At 39.2% G+C, this 22,847-nt stretch overlaps 1 protein-coding gene across 4 annotated transcripts in view; it reads right to left on the bottom strand.

Annotated features, from left to right (window-relative positions):
* LOC309400851 (RNA-binding protein 33-like) overlaps window positions 1-22,847 on the bottom strand; it is a 379,136-nt gene that overhangs the window by 230,175 nt on the left and 126,114 nt on the right. For all 4 annotated transcript variants that reach the window (XM_081969557.1, XM_081969558.1, XM_081969559.1 and 1 more), the window contains exon 7: window positions 21,985-22,156. In XM_081969557.1, coding sequence (XP_081825683.1) covers window positions 21,985-22,156 — 172 coding nt within the window. The remainder of the gene's footprint in view (window positions 1-21,984; window positions 22,157-22,847) is intronic.

The raw sequence follows: 22,847 nt of genomic DNA, 5'->3' as shown, positions 1-22,847 counted from the left end.
ACATTGACTGACATAACTGCATGCCTGTTGGAAGAGTCCAGAAGAAGGTTGGAAAGAGAGCAACTGAGAGAGAAGCCACCACAACATGAAGAGTCACCTTCAACTGCCTATACTGTTAGAAAATGTTTTTCTTGGGGGGCAAAGGGGCATATAGCTAGATTCTGTAAAACTGCTAAACGACAGAATACTAGAAAGACTAAGAAAAATGCTAATGGCTATTTAGGTATGTCTACTTTGACTATCTCTAGAAATGCACCAATAAGCCATGATTCATGGGTTGTTGATAGTGGAGCATCACAGTGCATTACTAGAAATAAGAATTGTTTTATAAAAATGTCTTCCAGCAAGCAACATGTATCTTTGGCAAATGGATGGAGGCTGAAAGCATCTGGTGAAGGTATGGCAAGGTGTTCATTTGTAAATGAGCATTTATCCATGTTGTATATACCTAAACTGAAATTTAATTTGTTATCAGTAAGAGCTCTAGTTAAGATTGGCTACGTAGTAACCTTTAGGGGAGATAAATGTATCATAGAAAAAGAAGGTAATAGGATTACTGCAAAATTAACAAACAGTTTATATATTATAACTGACGACCATGCTGCTAATTCAGTGCATGACAATGTGAAACCACATGATGAATGCTGCTAATTCACTGCATGACAATGTGAAACCACATGATGAATGCATACATCTGTTACATAGGCCTATGGGGCACATTAATTTCAAAACACTGCAACAAACTATAAAGTTGTCAGAGGGAGTGAAATTAAAACCTTGCAGTAAGCATTTAAATTGTAATGTATGTAGTAAGGAAAAGAGCAGGGTTACACCAGCAAACAGCCTTAATGGGTTTAAAACGAAGGAACTTTTAGAAGTTGTTTTTGCTGATCTAATTGGACCTATAAAATCCAGTTTGGGAGGTGCCTGTTATGTTTTGAGTATCATGGATCATTACTCACGATATGGTTTCTGCTACTTAATGAAAGACAAGACAGAAACATTTCAACAATTTTTTAATTGGCTGAGATTTGCGGAAAGAAAGATAAAAGCCAAGGTTATTACTGTAGTTACTGATAATGGGACGGAGTTTACAAATTATAAGTTCCAAACAATGTTAAAAACAGCTGGTATTGAGCATAAACGTTCTCCTCCTTATAGACCTCAACATAATTCGTTTGTAGAACGAAGGGGGCAAACGTTACAAGCTATGACTAGAACCATGTTAGCCGATTCAGGATTGCCTGAAACATTATGGGGTGAAGCCATGATGTGTGCTAATCATTTACTGAACAACGTTGTAAATGCTTCTACTGGAGAGGTACCATTTACTCGTTGGCATGGTAGGAAACCTGATTTGAGCTACTTGCACACGTTTGGAGTTCCTGCATGGGTGCATATTCCAGCACAGATTAGATTAAAGGGACAAACTTGTGCAAGGCAGTTAATATTTGTAGGTTATGACTCAAATCATAGATCTTATAGGTTCTGGAAACGTGGGACAATTAAAATCTATCACAGTGCAAATGCGAAGTTTTTAGAGTATGTTGGTTGGGACAAACTAGAAACTAATGATGAGGTAGTAATTGAATCCGGAGTAGGTCAAAACAATGTATCAGGAATACGAGAAACGTGTGATGAAGGGAAGGAGTCTACTCAGGAGGAGGAAGTGATAAAGCAGGAGGATGTTCAGGATAGTCCACCTATAAGTCCTGAGTTACCCAGAAGGTCAACCTGTGTAACGCGGCCACCTGATAGGTATCAGGCATCTGTTGCATGTCAAGTAGATAAAGTTCCTGCAACGTATAACAAACTATCAATGTATCCTAAAGAGGGGACTTCCGGTGGCACCGTAGGCATTGAAGGACGTTCCTTTGGGAACGCCAGCCTCGTGATTGCGTTTAAGCTGCTAGAACAGCGTAAATCAGCTGTCAAGCGGCTTGAAAACTCTCCCCTTGGGAAAAGAGGGGGAGGAGAGCAGTCGGGCAAGGGTAGAGCTCCCCATAGACCCCCAGGAGCAATTCTGGGGCTCGAAGGGTGGGAACCCCCCAGCAGCCCGACAAGGCTCCGCATCTCAGGACGCTTCTGCTGCAGCAGAAACAAAACGCCACAACCACCCCTGCAATCAATGTTTTAATCTACAATGGAATAAGAAGCAGGCATAGCAAAGACAGGAGCGATTATAATTGCAAGTATAAACTTTAACTCCGACGCAGTATCACTTCCTTCTGTGAAGATTGAGGAGAACAAAGGGTAATAAAGATGGCGTCTGCAAGTCAAACGGTGTGATCAAAGCAAAACTTAAAAGGAAAGTATTTGTTAAGTGTTTGTTAACATCGTTAAAAGACTCAAGAGCTCAAGATTAAAGAAAACAGTTTTGGTTTACTAATGAGCTATAACATTTAACAAATTTGAGGATTAAGTGGACTTTTAGGACTCAATAATTTGGTTGTTGGAAAGTGTGATTTGAATATTCGGAAATGCCTTCAAAACAAATCAAAATAAGTGCCTCTAAGAGTGCTGGAAGTCACCCGGCCCAGCCACCTAAATTGCAGTCTTTATTATCTTTAGCGGATACACAAAAAGTGACATTTGAAGCTCCCCAAGGCACTTTAAAGGCACAAGCCTCGTTTCTACAAGAAAAAATTACATCTGCCCTTAAAGATGTGTCTGATGAAATGTCTGAAATTAAGGACTTAATTCAAAGCCGTAATCAACAAATAAGAGAGGATATAGTGGATGCGTTTAAGGGTTTGTTTGCTTTTGTAACATCATTGGACGACAGGGTGGAAGAAATTACTCAGTCTAATGTGAATTTGGAGAATAAAGTTGATGAGATTCAAATCAAGATTGAAAAATCAGAGGCAGAAGTTACAATGATATAATACAGAGCGATGGAATTTGTGTTGAGAATAAGAGGCCTGAAAGAAGATAACCAAGAAAATTTGAAAGAAATCTTTGTAGAAGCTTTCGCTCAGTTAATTGGTGAACCAAAAGCAGAATATGATTGGCAGATTGAAAAAATTTATTGTGTTAATTCATGGATTGCCAGACAGAGACAACTACCAAGAGATATTGTAATCTACTTTGTTACCAGGAAAAAGAAGGAATGGAATATTACTGTCAGCGTTCCAAATATCATGCAGAATTAAATCATTGTCCAAGGCAAAGTGATCCTTAAAACTCCAATTTAATAAGACAGGCATTTTGGCATTATGCTGTTGAATTTCAACTCTAATGTACATCCTGTGAGTTCACCCAGTTAAAAGTTCATCATCTATCCCCACACCCCATAATTCATCACATGGTCCAATCTTCATCTTCCACGCTGGCATGTACACCCCTCTTCTTCCGGCCAGGTGTCGAGGTGCGGAGACAAAAGACGACCTTGAGCTTCTAAGAAATCCATAACAATACATTCCACAATCCTACTCCTTTCTATTCCCCCCTCCCAACTACTATACCAATGAAACAGCATAATATATATATATTTTAAATATGTGGCAGGCCAAAGATCCTAAAAGGAACAGAATTACAGGCCTGACAGGCGGCCTCTCCTCAAGAGAAAAACGTTTCCTGAAAAGAGAATAACATAAAAGTTAACCTATTAAAATTTAACCACCTCTTCTTCCCCCAGGGGGACCCTTTGGCTTATCAGGGAACTTCTCATGGAATTGTTTCACTAATTTATCTGCTTTCAGATCCCAACTTTTCACCCACGTAGCTTCTGACAAAGGGTATCCCTTCCAATGCACTAAATATTGTAAGCGACCCCTATACAGCCTGGAATCTAATATTTTTTTCACTTCATAATGTGTTTCCCCTTCTACCACTACGGGAGCAGGTGGAGTTTGGGTGGATGGTCTCGTGCTAGACCCCCTTACCGGCTTCAATAAGCTACAATGGAATACCGGGTAAATTTTCCCTAAGAGTCTGGGTAGGCTGAGTCGAACTGTAACTGGGTTAATTATCTTTTCTATTGGGAAAGGACCTAGAAATTTTGGACCTAATTTCTTACTAGGCATCTTTAATCTTATGTATTTAGTAGACAAAAAAACTTTGTCCCCAACTCGAAAGGGGGGTTGTAGGGAACGATGTTTATCAGCTTGCTTCTTGTAGGCTTCTGCCGCATCTGTTAGCGCCTTTTTGGTATTCTCCCATCCCTTCTTTAGTGCCTCCAGCCATTCATTCAGGGACATGGAGGAGGGAGGTTCCTTAGGTAGTTCAGGCATGGGAACGAATTCCATGCCACTGGTAATCTGGAAAGGAGTTAATCCTGTACTGCTGTGAACCGCATTATTATATGCTACTTCAGCGAAAGGTAGCAAGTCCGACCAATTGTCTTGCTGATAGTCCACATAACACCGGATGTACTGTTCCACCATCGCATTGGCCCTCTCTGCTGCCCCATTTGTGCTGGGATGAAAGGCTGAGCTGAGTCCCTGCGTGGACCCGATCGATTTTAGGAATTCTCTCCAGAACTTGGCGGTGAATTGAACTCCGCGATCTGAAATGATCCTTTTTGGAACTCCATGTAGGCGATAAATGTGTTTCACAAACATTTTCGCTAATTTCTTTGCGGATGGTAGGCTTGAACAAGCAATAAAGTGTGCTTGCTTGGAAAACAAATCAATAACTGTCCAGATTACTTTATTACCACTGCTATCTGGAAGTTCGACGATGAAGTCCATTGCTATCTCTTCCCATGGTCGGCTAGGGTTGGCCACTTGTTGTAGTAGTCCAGGGGGCTTTCCCGGACGGGTTTTCATTGTTGCACAAGTAGCACAGCTTTTTACATAGTCTTTCACCTCCGACCTCATCTTTGGCCACCAAAATTGACGTCTAGCGAGGTGGAGAGTTTTCAGGAATCCGAAATGACCTCCTAGTTTCGCATCATGACTCCGCTGTAGCACTTGCAATCTCATCTCTGCAGGGACGTACAGTTTGGATCCCTTCCAGGCTACGCCATCATTAATCGTTAGGATGTCCTTGTTGTTGTTGAACCATGGGTCTGTCTGGAGGGCTGCTTTCAGTTCGGTTCTCAGTTTATCTTGGCTTCGACTGGTGACTTGAGCTGCCTTTTGGTGAGAAGGAGATATGATGGGGTGGAAAATTTCTTCCTTCTTACTGTCAAACTGGGGTTTTCTCGACAGTGCATCTGCTAACAAGTTCTTCCCTGCAGGGATGTGTTTAATTTCAAATTTGAACCTTTGGAAATATTGGGCCCAACGGACCTGTTTGGGGGATAACTTTCGATGGGCAAGGAGAGTTTCAAGGTTTTTATGATCAGTCCATACCTCGAACGGTATATCCCCCCCTTCCAGGAGATGTCTCCAGGTGAGCATGCTCCACCTGATCGCGAATGCCTCCTTCTCCCAAATGGGCCACCTTCTTTCCGTAGTGGTGAGTTTCTTGGAGATGTAAGCGCATGGTAAGAGGTGGCCTTCTTTATTCTTTTGTAGTAGCACCGCGGCTATCGCGACATCACTGGCATCCGTTTGGATTATGAAAGGTCGCTCTGGATCGGGGTGTTGCAATATGGGTTCTTGGGCAAAGAGTCGTTTTAATTTCTCAAAAGCCTTTTGACAGTCGATTGTCCATTTTAATGGTTGGTTTGCATTTGGTTTAGTAGGGGAAGGCCCCGTTCTTAATAGGTCAGTCAATGGTAGGGCAATTTCAGCAAAGGTTGGAATAAACTGCCTATAAAAGTTTGCAAATCCAAGGAAGCTTTGTAATTGTTTGCGAGTGCTTGGAGGTTTCCAATCTAACACCGCTTTCACTTTTCCTGGGTCCATTTCTACTCCTTCATTGGAGATACGATATCCCAGGTAATCTAGCGAGGTCTTGTGGAATTCACACTTTGACAATTTTGCATAAAGTTTGGCAGCTAGAAGTTTTTTCAGGACTTGCCGTACCAGTTTCACATGTTCTTCCATGGTCTCAGAGAAGATCAAGATGTCATCTAAATAAACGAGTACTCCGCGGTACAGGTGGTCGTGTAGCACTTCATTTATGTACTGCATGAATACTGCGGGTGCTCCTTGTAGTCCGAAAGGCATGACTTTATATTGGAAGCTGCCTAAGGGAGTATTAAAAGCGGTCTTCCACTCATCCCCTTTCCGGATTCGTATACGGTAATACGCCTCTCTCAAGTCCAGCTTGGTGAAGATCTTGCCCTTAGCCAAGTGGTTCAACATATCTTTCATGAGAGGGAGGGGATAGGTATTCTTTTCGCATACCGCATTCAAAGCTCGTAAGTCCACACAGAGGCGAACCCCCCCATCTTTCTTTTCCCTGAAGAGCACTGGGGCCGCTACTTTTGATTTTGCTGGTTCAATAAACCCTCTTTTCAAATTGGTGTCGATGTCAGCGTTCCAAATATCATGCAGAATTAAATCATTGTCCAAGGCAAAGTGATCCTTAAAACTCCAATTTAATAAGACAGGCATTTTGGCATTATGCTGTTGAATTTCAACTCTAAATTACATCCTGTGAGTTCACCCAGTTAAAAGTTCATCATCTATCCCCACACCCCATAATTCATCACATGGTCCAATCTTCATCTTCCACGCTGGCATGTACACCCCTCTTCTTCCGGCCAGGTGTCGAGGTGCGGAGACAAAAGACGACCTTGAGCTTCTAAGAAAATCCATAACAATACATTCCACAATCCTACTCCTTTCTATTCCCCCCTCCCAACTACTATACCAATGAAACAGCATAATATATATATATTTTAAATATGTGGCAGGCCAAAGATCCTAAAAGGAACAGAATTACAGGCCTGACAATTACAAGCAATTTACGAAAACAAGCTACAGGTGGAAGGACAGGAGGTGGCAGTACTGAAGGAAATTCCTTTTAAAATATTGAGATCCAGAAAGGATTATGCATTCCTAGTTGATGAACTTAGAAATCGCCAGATACAGTATAGATGGGAGGCCCCAGCCGGATTGGTGGTGAATTATTTAGAAGAAAGATATCGTTTTAATTCAGTTTGGAAGGAAAAAGATTTTTACAGTAATGTACTAAAGGCTGGATATCCACCATCCCCAGGATAACTCCAAAAGAATCAGAAAAATAACAGGATGTGAGATAGTAAAAAAGGTTATCCAGAGACGACTTCCGGCAGCCGAAGGAGACGGACGCGTGCGTCCGCCTTTTCGCTGCTCCGGTGGGCTCCCCTGAAGTCTAGGGGGAGCACAGGGTGCCTTGGAGGGGCGCCCTGCCATACAGGCGGCTCGCTGGGACCCCTTGGAACGGCGGCGGCCGCGGGGGGGGGTCTCCAGCCTTGCCCCAGGAGCCGGGGAGCATAGGGAGCGCGCGGAATACCACCGCACGTTTCTCCGATCGCAGCCTGGAAGGAAATAATTAATTGGAACGAAACAGCTGAAGAGCAGTGAGTCGAGGGGTCTCCCCAGGTCTTTTACTATTCTTACACTTTTGTCTGTTTTGCAGTTTTGCTTTTGGGACTTTGTTTCAACTTCTGGAGGAGCTCAGATTGGAGGGGGGGGAATTTCCACCCCCTTGGAAAAGCGGCACTTGAAAAATCTCTCCCTTTTATGGGGGAGAGAGAAAGTTTGAAAACTACTTTCACTTCCCTTAAATAATGGGGGGGGGAGATTTCTTTTCTTGGCTACAATTGCGACAGAAAGGATGGTTGAACTGATTCTTCACTAAACTTTCTATGGGAACTTTGACTTTGTTGTTTCCTGACCACCTGTACTGGCTGAGCCAATATGGCAACTTCCTCCTTCTTCTTTGTCTTCATGAATGAGACTCCTCCCTTGGAAAACCTTATGGCTTTCAACTAATTTCCACCCCAGAGACTTCCAGGAGCCTCTTCAAGTACGTTATTTCCACTTCCGGTTCCGGCGGCTGACGGTGACGGGCAACTTGTTGCTCGCTCCAGCTCCCCGGTGGGCTTCCCCACTTCCCCCGTAGAGGCGTCCTGCCGGAGGGGCGGCATCACAGGGGATCCCTGCATCGGCGGCGGCCGACAGGAGGTCCCCCGCGCGCCCAAGGCACCGGGGAGCAGATCGGGGGACGCGTGGGCGTCTTCGCTGAGAGGCTGTTTGGAGTGAAAAAAGAAAGTTGAAGGATGCGGCGGCGAAGCAGTGAGGTGTAGACTTCCTTCATTCCTATTACCAACTTTAAAATCTGTCAGCTGTGCAAATTTGAACTTTTGGCTTGATTTGGAGAGGTGCGGCTGGAGGGGAGGGGGATTTCCCCCCCCCCCTTGGACAAGCGGCTGGAAACAAGTGATCTCTCAGCCCCAAGGGAAGGAGGAGGGGGAGAGCCAAACCAAAGATGTCACACCCCTACTAAATGGATTTTCAGATTTAAACTTTTAAGTTTTAAGACAATGAGATCTGGAAGCCCTGGGAACTTTGAACTTTGAAAACTTTATTTGTTGCCTCAATATCCGAAGTTGGCACGGCAAGATGACACACTTCCGTTGTCTTCATGAAATGTGAAACTTGACTCCACCTTTTAGCTTCAGGCTTCCGGTCTTTGTCTCCGTGCTACCTGGATAATTCTCTTGTGGATTGTTTGCTTCTGAACCTCCTGGAGTGAAAAACGTCTGCTCTTTTGCCAGGGTGATTAGAAAACTCCCCTGTGCCTGGACTCTCTGTCTCCTGGACTCTCTTGGCTGGTCTACCCCTCTGACTGATCCTTCTTTATACTGACTGGACTCTTTACTTTATAAACAATGGCATCTAAAAGACCACCTCCTGGAAAGTCAGGCTTTGCTGCCTCTGCCCCAACATCTGCAACCTCCAGTCCTAGCACACAATCAACGTTAACAGCCTTCAAGCAAACTAAATCTACGGACTTGGAGTTTCATCAAATGTTTCAACAAATTCTACAGGGACAAGAGGAAATAAAGAGACAATTGAAGGAGATGAAAGAAGAAATTAAAGAGAACCAGGATAAAATTAATAAGAACTCACAGAGACTGGATCTTTTGGAGGATGGGGCGGCTGAGATGAGGCGGGGGATAGAGGGTGTGCAGAGGGGAAACAAAGAACTTGACACCCAACAAATGAAAATAGAGTTTGAGAGAATGTCTTTTTATCTTAGATTTCAGAATGTGATGGAGACAGATGATGAAAACATAAGGGACATCATGACAACCATTTTGGCTGAGTATATTCAGAAGGAAAAACAACAGATGGGGTGGGAAATAGACCTGGCTTATAGAGTGAACTCAGCGTATGCTAGAACACACAATGTCCCCAGGGAGGTACACATTAAATTTCTTAGGAAAAACACAAGAGATGAAATCCTGAATGCACAAAGGGGGCAAGCCTTGACATACAAAGATAAGGAGATAACCATTCTGAAACAGATCCCCAAGAAAGTGAGGGAGAAAAGAAAATCTTATTCGCAATTGGCGAATAAACTATACCAGAAGGGGGTGTGGTTTCGATGGTTACTGCCTGAAGGTATGCTAATGTTCTGGGAGGAGACAAGAGTTAGAATTAATACACCCATAGAGGCGCAGGCCTTTATGGAAAAAAATAAACTACTCCTAGAAAAACCAGAAGACACTTCAGTAGATGTACAAGACACGGGAGGGGCCGGAGCACTGCCAACGGGGGGAGATGGGGCGACACTAAGAAAGCTCAGATCACACAAATGAGTAAGAAAATCCACGTGATATAAACTGACCGAAATTACCAATTGAATTTACCACACTGACTATATGCTATTATGTAATATTTGAACTTTATGCAAATGTATACTATGAGTCTGGAGGGGGGGGTGCACCTACCGCATTTTGCGGCTGCCAAAATTTGTAACCTTTCCCATACCTTTTCCCTTTGTAAAATATTAAAAAACCAATAAAACTTTGTTTTTTTTAAAAAAGTATGTTATTTCCCTGGATTTGGAATATTTTGACCCACCTATTTGCTCTAGTTCTCTACTAGAGGATTTACTCTCCTTTGGACTTGTTTGTTTGGTGATCCCTACAGGCTGTGCTCTCCCACAGATGCCATTTCTTTGTACAGAATAACAACTATCTCTGAGCCTCATGATGGGTCCAAAGAAATTACCGCCTGGTAAGGCCTCATCAGCCCCAACATCTTCCACGTCCAGCCCCGCTCACCAGTCACAACTGGGATCTTTTCTACAACCTAAAGCCTCTGAAGAGAGTGCAAAGGACTTGTCTACTCAACAGATGCTTCAAATCATCTTAAAGGGACAGGACGAAATTAAAAAAACAACTGCAGGACTTAAATGAACAGCTCAGAGAGACGAATCAGCAAACCACACGGAATGAACAGAGGATAGGTGTGCTGGAGGAGGGGGCGGTTGGGATGGGAGACGAGATGAAGACAATCCAAAGGGGGAATGCAGAATTTGGAAATCAGATGTTAAAAATGGAATTTGAAAGGGTGTCTTTTTTTCTTAGGTTCCAAAACTTGCCAGAAGCTGAGAACGAAGATCTTAAGGAGATTATGACCACAATACTAGCAGAATATATTAATAGAGATAAACAACAGCTTTGGTGGGACATTGATCTGATCTATAGGGTTAACTCAGCCTATGCAAGAACACACAATGTGCCAAGGGAAGTTCATGTTAAATTTCTTAGAAAAACCACAAGAGATGAGGTTCTAGGAGCTCAAAGGGGAGGACCATTAAAATATAAAGATAAAGAAATAACCATTCTTAAACAGATCCCAAAGAAAGTAAGAGATAACAGAAGGAAATATTCCTTCTTAGCAAAAAAATTATATAATAATGGGGTTTGGTTCAGGTGGCTGTTTCCAGAAGGCATGTTGATTTTTTGGGAGGGCAGCAGAATTAGAATCAATACAGTAGTGGAAGCAGAGGCTTTCACTAAAGAACACAGTGCTCTCTTAGGTGAAATGGGGGATGTTACACAAGAAACAAAGGAGGGAGGGGCTGAGGCTCAGCCGGTGGACGGGAGGGAGGACGCAACAACTAGAAGACTCAGATCACAAAAGTGATTTGGAACACTATTGCAATTGTTGCTACAATGTACTTTCATGGAAGTGATACAAAACAAATGATTGAAACATACTGATGATTTTGTGTTAAACTTAAAACTGCTAATACTTATGTAAATGTTGATATTTTTCTATCTTTGTTTGTAAAAGTTGCAAGACCTGGGGGGGCTTCTCCCCCCCGCACGATGTAGCTGTCAAAATGTTTTATAACCCTAGAACCCCTTTTCCTTGTAAAATTTTTTAAACTAATAAAAATTTGAACAATTAAAAAAAAAGGTTATCCACTTAGGACTCTACATTACAATTTTAAATGGGAGATTACATAAGTATAATTATGACCATTATGGCACAAAATATAGATAGAGATGGATAAATGGGAGAACTTACAATAGTTTTTGCTGGGAAGGATATTTGTAGTAAAATGAAAGTCTTGTTTAAGTTTTTATTTTTTCTTTAAATGATACCAAGATTTTTTTAAAAAGGAAAAAAAAAGTATCCTAAAGAGGAGCAAATAGTTTGGAAAGCAGCAATGAACAGAGAACTGAAATTTTTACAGGATGTGGAGGTATATGAGAATGTGAGATTACCACCAGGTGGAAAGGTGATAGGGTGTAAATGGATTTATAAGATTAAAACAAGTGTAGATGGGACAGTCACCCATAAAGCTAGATTGGTAGCACAAGGTTTCAACCAGTCGGCAACTGATTATGATGAAGTGTTTGCACCAAGTTTAAAAGCCATAACATTGCATGCATCATTAGTTTGGGCAGCTAAGTATGGATATGTAATAAATCATTTAGATGTTGAAACAGCATATCTTCATGCACCGCTGCAACACACTATCTATTTAAAGAAACCTGAAGGGTTAAACACTGATAGCAACACTGATTGTTGGAGATTAAAAAAGAGCCTGTATGGTTTAAAACAGTCAGGCTACGAGTGGAATCAATGCATAGTGAAGGAATTAGCAAGGATAGGGTTTAAAGCTGGATTAGCTGATCCTTGTTTATTTAAGGTAGAAAGTGATGGTATGACTTCATTATTGTTATTGTTTACAGACGATATAGCGTTGATTACTAAAACAGAGCAGAAGGCCATTGAAATTATTACACTGTTAAAAAAGAGGTTTAAAATAAAACATCTTGGTGAAACAAAGAAATATCTTGGATTGAAGATAGATAAGACTAGGGGAGGATATAAAATATCACAGGCTGATAAGATCAATCAGTTACTGAGGAATTACAAAATGGAACTGTGTAAAACTGCTAAAACTCCTATGAGTCAGGAATTTAGCAATGATGATAACAAAAGCCCAGTGTTTGATAAGAATATTTATCAATCCCTAATTGGTAGTTTATCTTATTTTAGCAATTGATCTAGACCAGATATTTCATATAGTGTTAAATCGATTGGCAAGGTTTAATGCCGAACCCACTGAACGGCATTGGCAAGCAGCAAAACGTGTATTAAGGTATCTGAAACAGACAATACAGTATACATTATACTTAGAGCCTAAGGATGAGCTGATATTAACGGCATACGCTGATGCAAGTTTTGCAACTGAAGTTTCTACGCGTAAATCTACATCAGGTATTGCGATATTGTTGGGAAAAGCATTGGTTGGTTGGCGGTCTATCTGTCAAAAGCATATAAGTATGTCAACAATGGAGGCCGAATTTTCATGTTTATCTTTGTTATGTACTTATTTAATTTGTTACAAGCAACTACTAATAGATATAGGAATTAATGTTCGTGAGCCTATTGTTGTATACGAGGACAACCAAGCAGCGATCCAAATGGCAACAAATATTGCGGTAAAGACAAGAACAAGGCATACTGACTTAACATATATGAATGTAAGGCAAAGCGTTAGTTGTAAAATGATTAAACTAGAATATTGTATGTCTGAAGAGAATGTTGCTGATCATTTTACCAAAGCACAAGGTACGGTCAAACATAAACAATGTTGTGATGTTTATGGATTGAGAATGTGAAGTTGTGTGTAAATACATTGACAACCCAAGAGGGGAGAATGTTAGGGATGTAACCCTAGGCTTGGCTTGGCAATGTATATAAGCTATGATTACTTTACTGTTACTTTAAATGCTTAAGAGATGTAATTGGTTTGTTACCTCAAGCAGCCATAAGAGGGAGCCAGAATGGCTGTTAGCTCTCTGTTTTTGTTAGAAGCTGATCGGTGTATACTGAGGTATTGTGGTTTGCTACTGTTTAGCTATACTTTGTGTGTTAGACTGACTATTTTGATAACTGAATTACTGAACCGTGTATTACTTGGACTGGTAACCGGACTCTGAATACCTCTATATTTCTACATAGTAAACTACTACATTTTTATACTATTCAGTGTCTCTGTATGCTGGTTTGTGCGTGTTCTACCATATCACTCTCATTACGCTTCTCTGCATACTCGCTGTTCTAACGGGGAGCTTAATTACTTAACAGGGATGACAGATTTATTTCCACCCATTCAGCTCTCAAATCTGTTTTGCCTAGATCAGAAATATACTCAATTCCAATCAACATCAACCAGCATTGCTAAAAGAAGCTTCAAGTTAGAGTTCCACAACACCCAGGAAACCATAAATGCTACATCCCTCATTAATCTAAAACAAAGTTCATGGAGCTCAATTACCTGAGAACTTCTTAAGACATATTTTTGAAACAGAAGACAGTGGAATGTATTTGCTGTTTAATATGTACTTCAGAAACAGATGCATACAGGAAAGTTATAATTCACAGAATTACTAAATCAGTCTTAAAAACAGCAGAATTTCTTCAAGAAATCCACAAGACTTGAAACACCTACATTACTTTTGCATGAGACATCAGACCAGACAATGAAATACCCATGTATGTCTCTAGTATGACGGAAGAAATGTACTCCTGAGATAGGTTTCACAGCAACATGTTCTGTTAGAAAATTGTAACATATCTTAATATTGCTCTTGTAACACAGGACACTTCAAAAGAAGTCCTATTTGTGTGTAGTTTCACAAGATGTCACACTGAGATTCTAAATAATTCATTACTAAACCTGATGCTATGACATCAAACTGAGATTTCTTTCAGCATCACCTTTAATTAGCCAGTGTCTGTGAAGCTGAGCAGACACTTTGAGACACCTTAACATGTTTGTTCTCACATTAGGAAGAATAAGGCATATCCAAATTTACCAGATTATATTATTTTATATATATAAGCCTATTAAAGCCCATCATGGCATGGGTCCAGGCTATTGGAGGAGACATCTTGCCCCAATGGGACTAGCCTGCCCCACTTGCTCCAGCAGAAGGGGCCTGCTGCAGACCCGGTCTGTTAAGGAATTCTGGCTGGCAGGCTCAAAGAGAAGAGGCTTTTCTGCCATAGCTCCTGCCCTTTGCAACATCTTCCCCCTCCGCCCCCCAGGTGAGATCCGCACCCACCCTTTGGCCTCCCAAAAGGGCCTGAAGACCTGGCTCTGCCAGCTGGCCTAGGGTCCCAATGGGGGCACATCATTCTGGAGGTGGTTAACAGACCAAGACCCCACCTCCCCCCACCCCCGGTTGTGCATCTTGCTCCCTTCCTCCCCATCTTTCTCAATTTTAAGCTAGTTTGATATTACTATTTATTGCTTTGAAGGTTTAATGTTTTTATTGGTTTTTAAATATTGTAAGTTGCCTAGTCACCTCCAGGTGAGATGGGTGGCATATAAGTTGAATAAATAACTAAAAATAACACTGACACTGTCACTGCGTTAAATTGTTTGCTAGTCCGAACTGAAAACTAAAATAATTACTGATGAGTTACTGCGCAGGTCATAAGGTCTTATCTGACAATGATGTACTGTGCATGCTTAACATGTTTATTACTTCACACATTCCAGAGACTTTCTTCCCTTTTGATCTTTGTCCGTCTTCCAGGAAACTGGGAGACAGAATTGCTTTTGCCAAAATGTAACAATTAGTTAGTTTTTGTTTTATTTCCATTTCTTATTTTTGTATTAAAGCTTATTTTTCATTAGAATATGTTTCTCCAGAATTTTTTATTTCTTTTCTTCGCACCTTAAAGATAATGCAGTTTGGAAACGCCGCGGTCTAAGCCTCGTCTAGTTCAGAGGAATATCTTCCCCTGACAGACACAAGACCTTTAACCACTTCCCATCTTGAATACAGGTAGTCCTCATGTTACAATTTGGAGCAAAATTGCAGCTGCTAAGTGATGCGGTCATAAAGCGTGAAATCATGTGATGTCACATTGCTTAGCAGTGTTGTGGCCCACCAGCAGCCAGCAGAGCTGGCAGAAGATTTGGACAGTGAGGAGGTTGGGGAGGAACATGGGCCCATCCTGGAGTGTGAGGAAGGCTCTGATGAGGGCTCTGTGTTGGAGGCAGAGAGGGAGACAGAGCCATATGCCAGTTATCAGCTGCCTTCAGAGTCAGACATCAGTGAGGCAGGCGAAGAGCTGGAGACTGTTCCCAGTGTGCACATGCACAGAGTTGCCAAACGAAAGGAACAGCTAAAGAACAGAGGTCAACTTGGGAGTAAGGTGGACGAGGAATGGCCCCTCTCAGAGGAAGTAAAAGAGGAGCGAAAGGGGAGTAGAGTTTGCAGGAGACAATTAGTTTGCTTAATTGGTTCGTGACTCTCAGAGACTCCTTGCCAAGTTTTGCAGATATCGACCTGTCAGCTCTCCAAGCCAGATAAGGTCTGTGACTGTAAATCCTCCCTTGAAAGACTTTGCTGGATGTGAATGAGCAGAATTCACAGTAAATTAATAAAAGGTTTTTTTGTCACTAATTCGTCTGGCGGTGTATTATTTCGCTTCCAGCATTGAGCAAAGGCAATTCTAGCTATAGTTAATATATGTGTTAGTAGATATTTAATTTTTTTTGTATAGTTCCCTTTAATTATTCCTAGTAGAAAGGTTTCAGGTTTATACTTTATTTGTTCCCCCATAATTTCTTGTGCCCACTTCCAGATTCTTTTCCAGTATTTTTGCGATTGCGGGCAGGTCCACCACATGTGGTAGTATGTCCCTTGTTCTTTTTTGCATTTCCAACATATTGGTTTCAGTGTTGGGTACATTTTTGCTAATCTTGTTGGTGGTAGGTGCCAATGATAAAACATTTTATATATATTTTCTTTCAGTGTTGCTGATCTCGTTAATTTATAATTTATATTCCAAATTTTTTCCCAATCCGCTAGATCTATATTATAACCAAAATTTTTGGCCCATGCTATCATACATCCTTTAACTATTTCTTCTTCTAAGTTTATTTCTAACAAATATTTATACATTTTCGTTATAAATTTGTTTTCTGGGCCAATTAAGATTTTGTCTATTTGTTGCAATTCCGTATATATTCCATATTCTTTTATATCTTTTTTATATCTTGATTGTAATTGGAGGTATGGCCACCAATCTATATTGATATTGTTCTCTTTTAGTTCTTGGTTCGTTTTCAAATTCCCCTGGTTATCTAAAATATCACTATACCTGACCATTTTTGGTAGATCTAGCGTACTGGGGTGTATCATGGCTTCCATGGTGGAAAGCCATGCCGGTATTTTCATATAGTGTTTTGCTTTAATTTTGTTCCAGACCTGAATCAATGCTTCTCTAATGTAATGTCTATGGAAATATTTTTGCTTCTTTTTACTCTCTTCCCATAAGAAAAAGTGCCATCCTGTTTGCAGGTCATGGCCTTCTATTGCTAATATTCTTTTATTTTTTAAATTTATCCAATCTTTAATCCAAATTAGTGCTGCTGCATTGTAGTAGAGTTCCCAGTCAGGTAGTCCCATACCACCTCTGCTTCTATCATCCTGTAATGCTTTCAGTTTTATCCTAGCCTTTTTCCCTTGCCAGATGAATTTTAGAATTATTTTATTCAGTTCAGTAAAAAAGTTTTTCTCTAGTTTTATGGGGATCGTTTGAAATAGATATAGGACTCTTGGTAGTATGTTCATTTTTATAGTTGCTATTTTCCCTAATAGCAATAATTGTAATTTCCCCCATAATTCAAGGTATTTTTTTATTTGTTGCACTAATTTTGTGTAATTATTTTCTTTTATGGTTGAGCACTTTGCAGTTAGCCATATTCCTAAATATTTGACTTTCTTTACTACCTGGAGTCCTATTGTTTTTTCTAATTCTTTGTTCTGTTTTTCCTTCAGATTTTTGGTTATTATTTTAGTCTTTTCTCTGTTAATTTTTAGTCCTGCCACATCTCCATATTTTTCTAGTTCTTGCATTAACTTATTCCCTGTTTCTAATGGGTTTTCTATAATAAATACTAAGTCATCTGCAAAGGCCTGTATTTTGTATTCTTCATTTTTAATTTTGGTTCCTCTTATTTCCTGTTTTTTTCTAATTCGTGTCAGAAGGCTTTCTAACGTCAAAATAAAAAGCAGAGGTGATAGTGGGCAGCCCGGTCTTACTCCTTTCGTTATTTCAAAGGACTCTGTATTTTCCCCATTTAATAGTATGTTTGCCTTTTGGGTAGAGTATATTGTTTCTATTAATCTTTCAAATTTATTTCCTAAATTCATATTTTTAATTTGTTGTTTCATGTATTGCCAATTTAAATTATCAAATGCCTTCTGTGCATCCAGGAATACAAGTGCCACTTGTTTCCCTGTATGCACCTCATAGTACTCCACGATATTAGCTATTATTCTGGCATTGTTTCTAATTTGTCTTGTTGGGAGAAATCCATTTTGATCTGGGTGTATGTAATCATTTAGCAATCTTTTTAGTGTCTCCGCTATTATTGTTGCAAATATTTTATAGTCCACGTTCAGCAACGAGATTGGCCTGTAATTTTGAATTTGGTTTTGGTCTGTACCTTCTTTATATATTAACGTAATGTATGCTTCCCTCCATGTGTTCGGTATTTTTGCTTTCGTCAATGTTTCGTTATACATCTCCAGCATTAGGGGTTCTATTGATTCATTCAGATCGTTTATCGTTTTGTACCATTCTGCTGGGAATCCATCTGGGCCTGGTGTTTTATTGTTTTTCTGTTTTTGAATTGCCTGTTTCAGTTCAATATTTGTTATTTGTTTCGTTAACATTTCTTTCATCTCTTCCAGTATTACTGGGGGTTCTTCTCTGTTCAAATATTCTTGTATTTGTTTGTCATCTATTTGTTCCCCCTTATATAACTTCTCGAAATATTTATGTACAATCTTTTTTTTCCCTTCCATTGTGTGTTGTAATTCACCCGTTTCCTCTTGGAGTTGATATATTAATCTTTTTTCTCTTTCTTTTCTCAATCTATAAGATAGCCACCTTCCTGGTTTATTTGCTTGCTCAAAAAAATTTTGTTTCGTTAGTTTTAAGTGTTTTACTATTTCTTCCTGGACTAGTATGTTTAATTTGTGTTTCGTTAGCATCCAATCTTTTCTAATTTTGTCACTTTGTGGTTTGTTTTGGAGTTCTTTTTCTAGGTTCTCAATTTCCTTCTCTAATGCTTTCTGTTGTGCCCATTTTTCTTTATTTCTTTTTGCTGAATAAGCTATAATGATTCCTCGTATGTAGGCTTTCATAGTATCCCATAGGTTTTGTATTGATGTCTGTTCTTTTGTGTTTTCTTTGAAAAATAGTTCCAACTCACTCTTACACTTTTGGATAAATTCTTTTTCTTTTAATATTTGCAGATTTAATGTCCATCTTCGTCTCGTTATTTTTCCCCCTTTCCAGATTATTTTAATGGGGTTATGGTCTGCCCAGGTGTTTGGTAGTATTTCAATTTTATATACTTCTGCCCCGATTTCCTTATTCATCCATGCCATGTCGATCCGTGACCAAGATTGGTGTGGATTTGAGTAGAAGGTAAATTGTTTTTTATTTGGTTCCATTTTTCTCCAGATGTCTATTAGATTTAGCTCTTCCATCATCTCCATACACGTTGTTGGTAATACTTTTTTTTTGTTTTTGGTTTTTCTGTCACTTACATAGTCTTTTTTACTCTCTACTATGGCATTATAGTCTCCTATTATACAGATGTTTTCTCCTCCAATTTCTCTGATTTTTTCATGTAATTTTTTATAGAAATTTTTCTGGTCTTCGTTTGGGGCATAAATTGCTACCAGCAATATTGGTTTTTGGTTTATCCATATCTCTAATATTAATATTCTTCCCCTTGGATCTGCATAAATTAAGCTTGTCTTTATTTTCTCTTTAACATAAATTGCTAATCCTTTTCTTTTTTCTTCTGCTGATGCTGTATATAATTTTCCCAATTTCGGACATTCTAAGTATTTTATGTCTTGTTGTTTGATATGTGTTTCCTGTAGACATATTGTGTCTGCTTTTTGTTTTGTTAATTTTGCCCAGATGTGTTTTCTTTTTGTTAGTGAATTTAAACCATTGACATTTACAGATAGTAGTTGGATTTCTTCCTCCATTTTCCTAGATCTCTACTTGTCCTTGTTTTTATTTGTCTCTAGTTTCTTTTTGACTTCTTGTTTTTGGTCTTACTTCCTCTTCTTTCTGTTGTTCTTCCTCTTCCCTGCTACATCCTCCCTGTCTTCCCTCCCTTGCCTTTTGTTGTCTTTCTTCCTTTCTTCTATATTCTATCTCCTCTTCTGTATTTTGTTTCTCTTCCGGATACATTAATTGCTCGTATAATTCCTGTGCTTTTTCAAGGTTGTCGATTTCAATTCTCTTCTCCTGCCATGTTACTAACATCCCTTCTGGTATTAACCATCTAAACAGTATCTCCCTCTTAATTAATTGTGTGGCCAAGAATTGGTAGTCTCTTCTCTGTTCCCTCACTCTTCGTGGGATTTGTTTTAATATTAGTATCTCCTTCCCCTCGTACATCATCGGTTCTTCTCTTGTTATTTTATATAGTATGTCTCTTACTTTTTTCCTCGCGAACCTGATGTGCACTTCTCTGGGTAGTCGATGTTTCCTCGCATAATTGGTGGTAACTCTGTAAATGTCGTCCAATTCATTTATGATCTCTTGCTTATCTGTGTTTAAAGTTTCTGCAATTAAGCCAGACATTATCATAGTTAGGTCTTCACCTTTTACCTCTGTCACGTTCTGAAAGCGGAGGTAGAAAGCTGCACAGTCCATTTCCATGTGGATAAGCGATTCCTCTAGATTTTTATTTGATGCTTTCATTTGTTGTTCAACCTGGTTTATTTTTGTTTCTGTCTGTTCTGTTCTTTTTTCTACTTCTTTTATTAATTGTTCATTCTTTCCCAGAGCTTGTTGTATAGTTTCCATTTTATCATCTAATTTCTGTATGTCTTTCTTGACTTCATTTTTCATTTCACACATCTCTGCTTTCATTTCATTCATATCTTTTTTCATTTCATCGTGGTTTTTTGTTGCTGTTTCTTGGAATTTTAACATAGTTTCTTGAATAGTTTGCAGCACTGTCTGTATATTTTCAGTATTCGACCCCCCATTTGTTTTTTCTGTTTCATTCACTTCTTCTGTTGGTCCTTTGGATGTTGAGGGGGCCGGCGAACCCCTTGTTGCTGGGTTTATTGCAGGGTTAATGTTCATCTTTTTTCCACTTCTAAGTGCTGTTGATGTTATATTTGCCATTTCTCTTATAGTTTTATCTTGTTCTGAAAGTATCTTGTATATATTGTCCCAAACTGGCATTCAATCTTTCCCCCCTTTCTTTTTTTTTTTGTATTAGTATATCCACATTAATCTTAGTATACTATATAGGTTTTAAGTAATACAGTATAATAATAATAATAATAATAATAATAATAATAATAATAATAATAATAATAATAATAATAATAATAATAATAATAATAATAGATAGATTATACAATAATATCTAGAGGTGTTGGGAGAAGGGGTTATATAGGCAAGGCGGGAGGACTGGGGAGGGTCTCAATATTTGTTCATATTAACATTTACAATGCTATATTTAAGTACTTAAATGCTTAGATTGTTTCTTAATAATGTTAAATTTAAACTTATTTAAATGGTTGTGGCATATATAACCTTGGAGTGCGCAGAGATGGACAAACTAACTCAAAAATTAAAGGACAAAGAAGAATCAGAATACTACGAAATTTGGAATAAGTGGTATGAATGGTTGGATAATAAGAAAAACAATTAAGCCGAAAACAATATACATAAACAAACATAGAACTGTATATAAAAATAGGTAAATATGTTAAATATCATAAAAATGTATAATGACATAAGGATTGTAATATATGGTAAAGAGAGGAAAACATACACAGATACGACGATGTAACATTGTACAAACTGTTGATATAAAGATTGCAATATGTGATAAAAAGACAAAAACAATAAAAAATTATTACAAAAAATAAATAAATAAAAGGTTTTTTTGTCAGGACAAGGAGTTTGCTTCATGCTCTCAGGAAGCCTCAGTCAGAACAAGCAATGATAATCCTGGCAGTCCTGGTTGCTGTTGTAACCCCAAGATGTGCAGCTTGTTAAGTGGGAATGCAGGTAAGGAATGTAAGGGTTGCTGTATGGAAGTCAGGGGAGGGCAGGAAAAAAAACAGGAGTGACCTACCAGAGCAACCTGTGACACTCCCTGCTTGCTTCCCCATTGATTTTGCTTGTGGGAAACAAGCATGGAATGTCACAAATGGTAATTACATGACCACAGCTCCCTGTGAAATCTATTTGCAAGCCGTGCACCCAGGTGCCTAGACCACAAGCACATGTCCACAGGGATAGTATAATGGCTGGAATTTTGAGGACCAATTGTACATCTAGCTTTTCAGCACTGTCATAACATCAGCACTGTAGCAGTCGTTGAACGAATGTATGTAAGCCAATGACTAGCCATACACAGTTTAACACAATAAAGGTGCTCTTGAACTGCAAGTTACCATTTTCACTTCATATATTTTACTTCCTTTTCATCCTCACTGCTTATAATTCATACCTTGTGCACAATTATTGATATTTTTAATGTTTGTATTATTACTCAACACCCAACAAAGAATTTAGTTTTCTGACTATTCCTCAAAAGTCTTACCCAAAGTTTCTGGAATGTTTCTTCGCTCTCTTGTTACATCTGATAGCCTAATAATTGTCCCTTCTTTCCGTTCAGTTTTGAAACGCAACCGACCAGACTCTTCATCATCTTCCTCCTCCTCATCTGATTCTTCTTTCGTCTCTTCTTGAAATTCCAGATTTTCAATAACTGTCTGTAACAGAGGAAGACAGGATAGAATACTGACCTTCACATTTACAAGGCTTTCACATTAAAAGAAAACTTTAAATCAGTGTGGGAAGTCCTTCATATGTAACATCATGTATGCTGCCTATACAGTATATGGTATCTAAATGACTCTAAATCATGAGCCTTGTATGTTTACTTTACCATGCAATAATAAAATACCGAACTTTTATTAAAATTCACATTGTTCAAAATTATAGTACTAGGTGAAATTTCTGCACCCAATGCACTAAAATAATATAGGAAAAGAACTGATCTAATTAACACATGCTCATACTCAGCTGATAACAATTATGGCTAAACCACCGTATGGGTGGCTGACAGGATCTGCAGCATGCCCATTCTGCTAGATCGAGTTGGATTACTAGAGACTCTTGAAAAAAGGTGATCTTTCAGGTAACCTGGTGCCACATACCATTACAGTAAGGATCACAGCCATAACTCTTAACAAAAGTTTGGAAATCTTTCTCACTGCTCACTTCTTGTCATTGAATAACCTTCCAATAAAGCATAACCAAATAAAAAATCAGGTAATAAAATTCTTGGAACTCCAGTAGCAACAACATTTGAACAGAGAGGAAGTATAGCATTTTCAGTTCAAAGCCTTAAACTATTCTCTTACTTGGAACAGAAACAGTTTGAATGATGTAAGCTAGTGT

Source organism: Natrix helvetica, assembly GCF_964273705.1.
Source record: "Natrix helvetica genome assembly, chromosome: W".
In the NCBI taxonomy this organism is placed as follows: domain Eukaryota; kingdom Metazoa; phylum Chordata; class Lepidosauria; order Squamata; family Natricidae; genus Natrix; species Natrix helvetica.
This window is presented reverse-complemented; position numbering and strand designations above follow the sequence as displayed.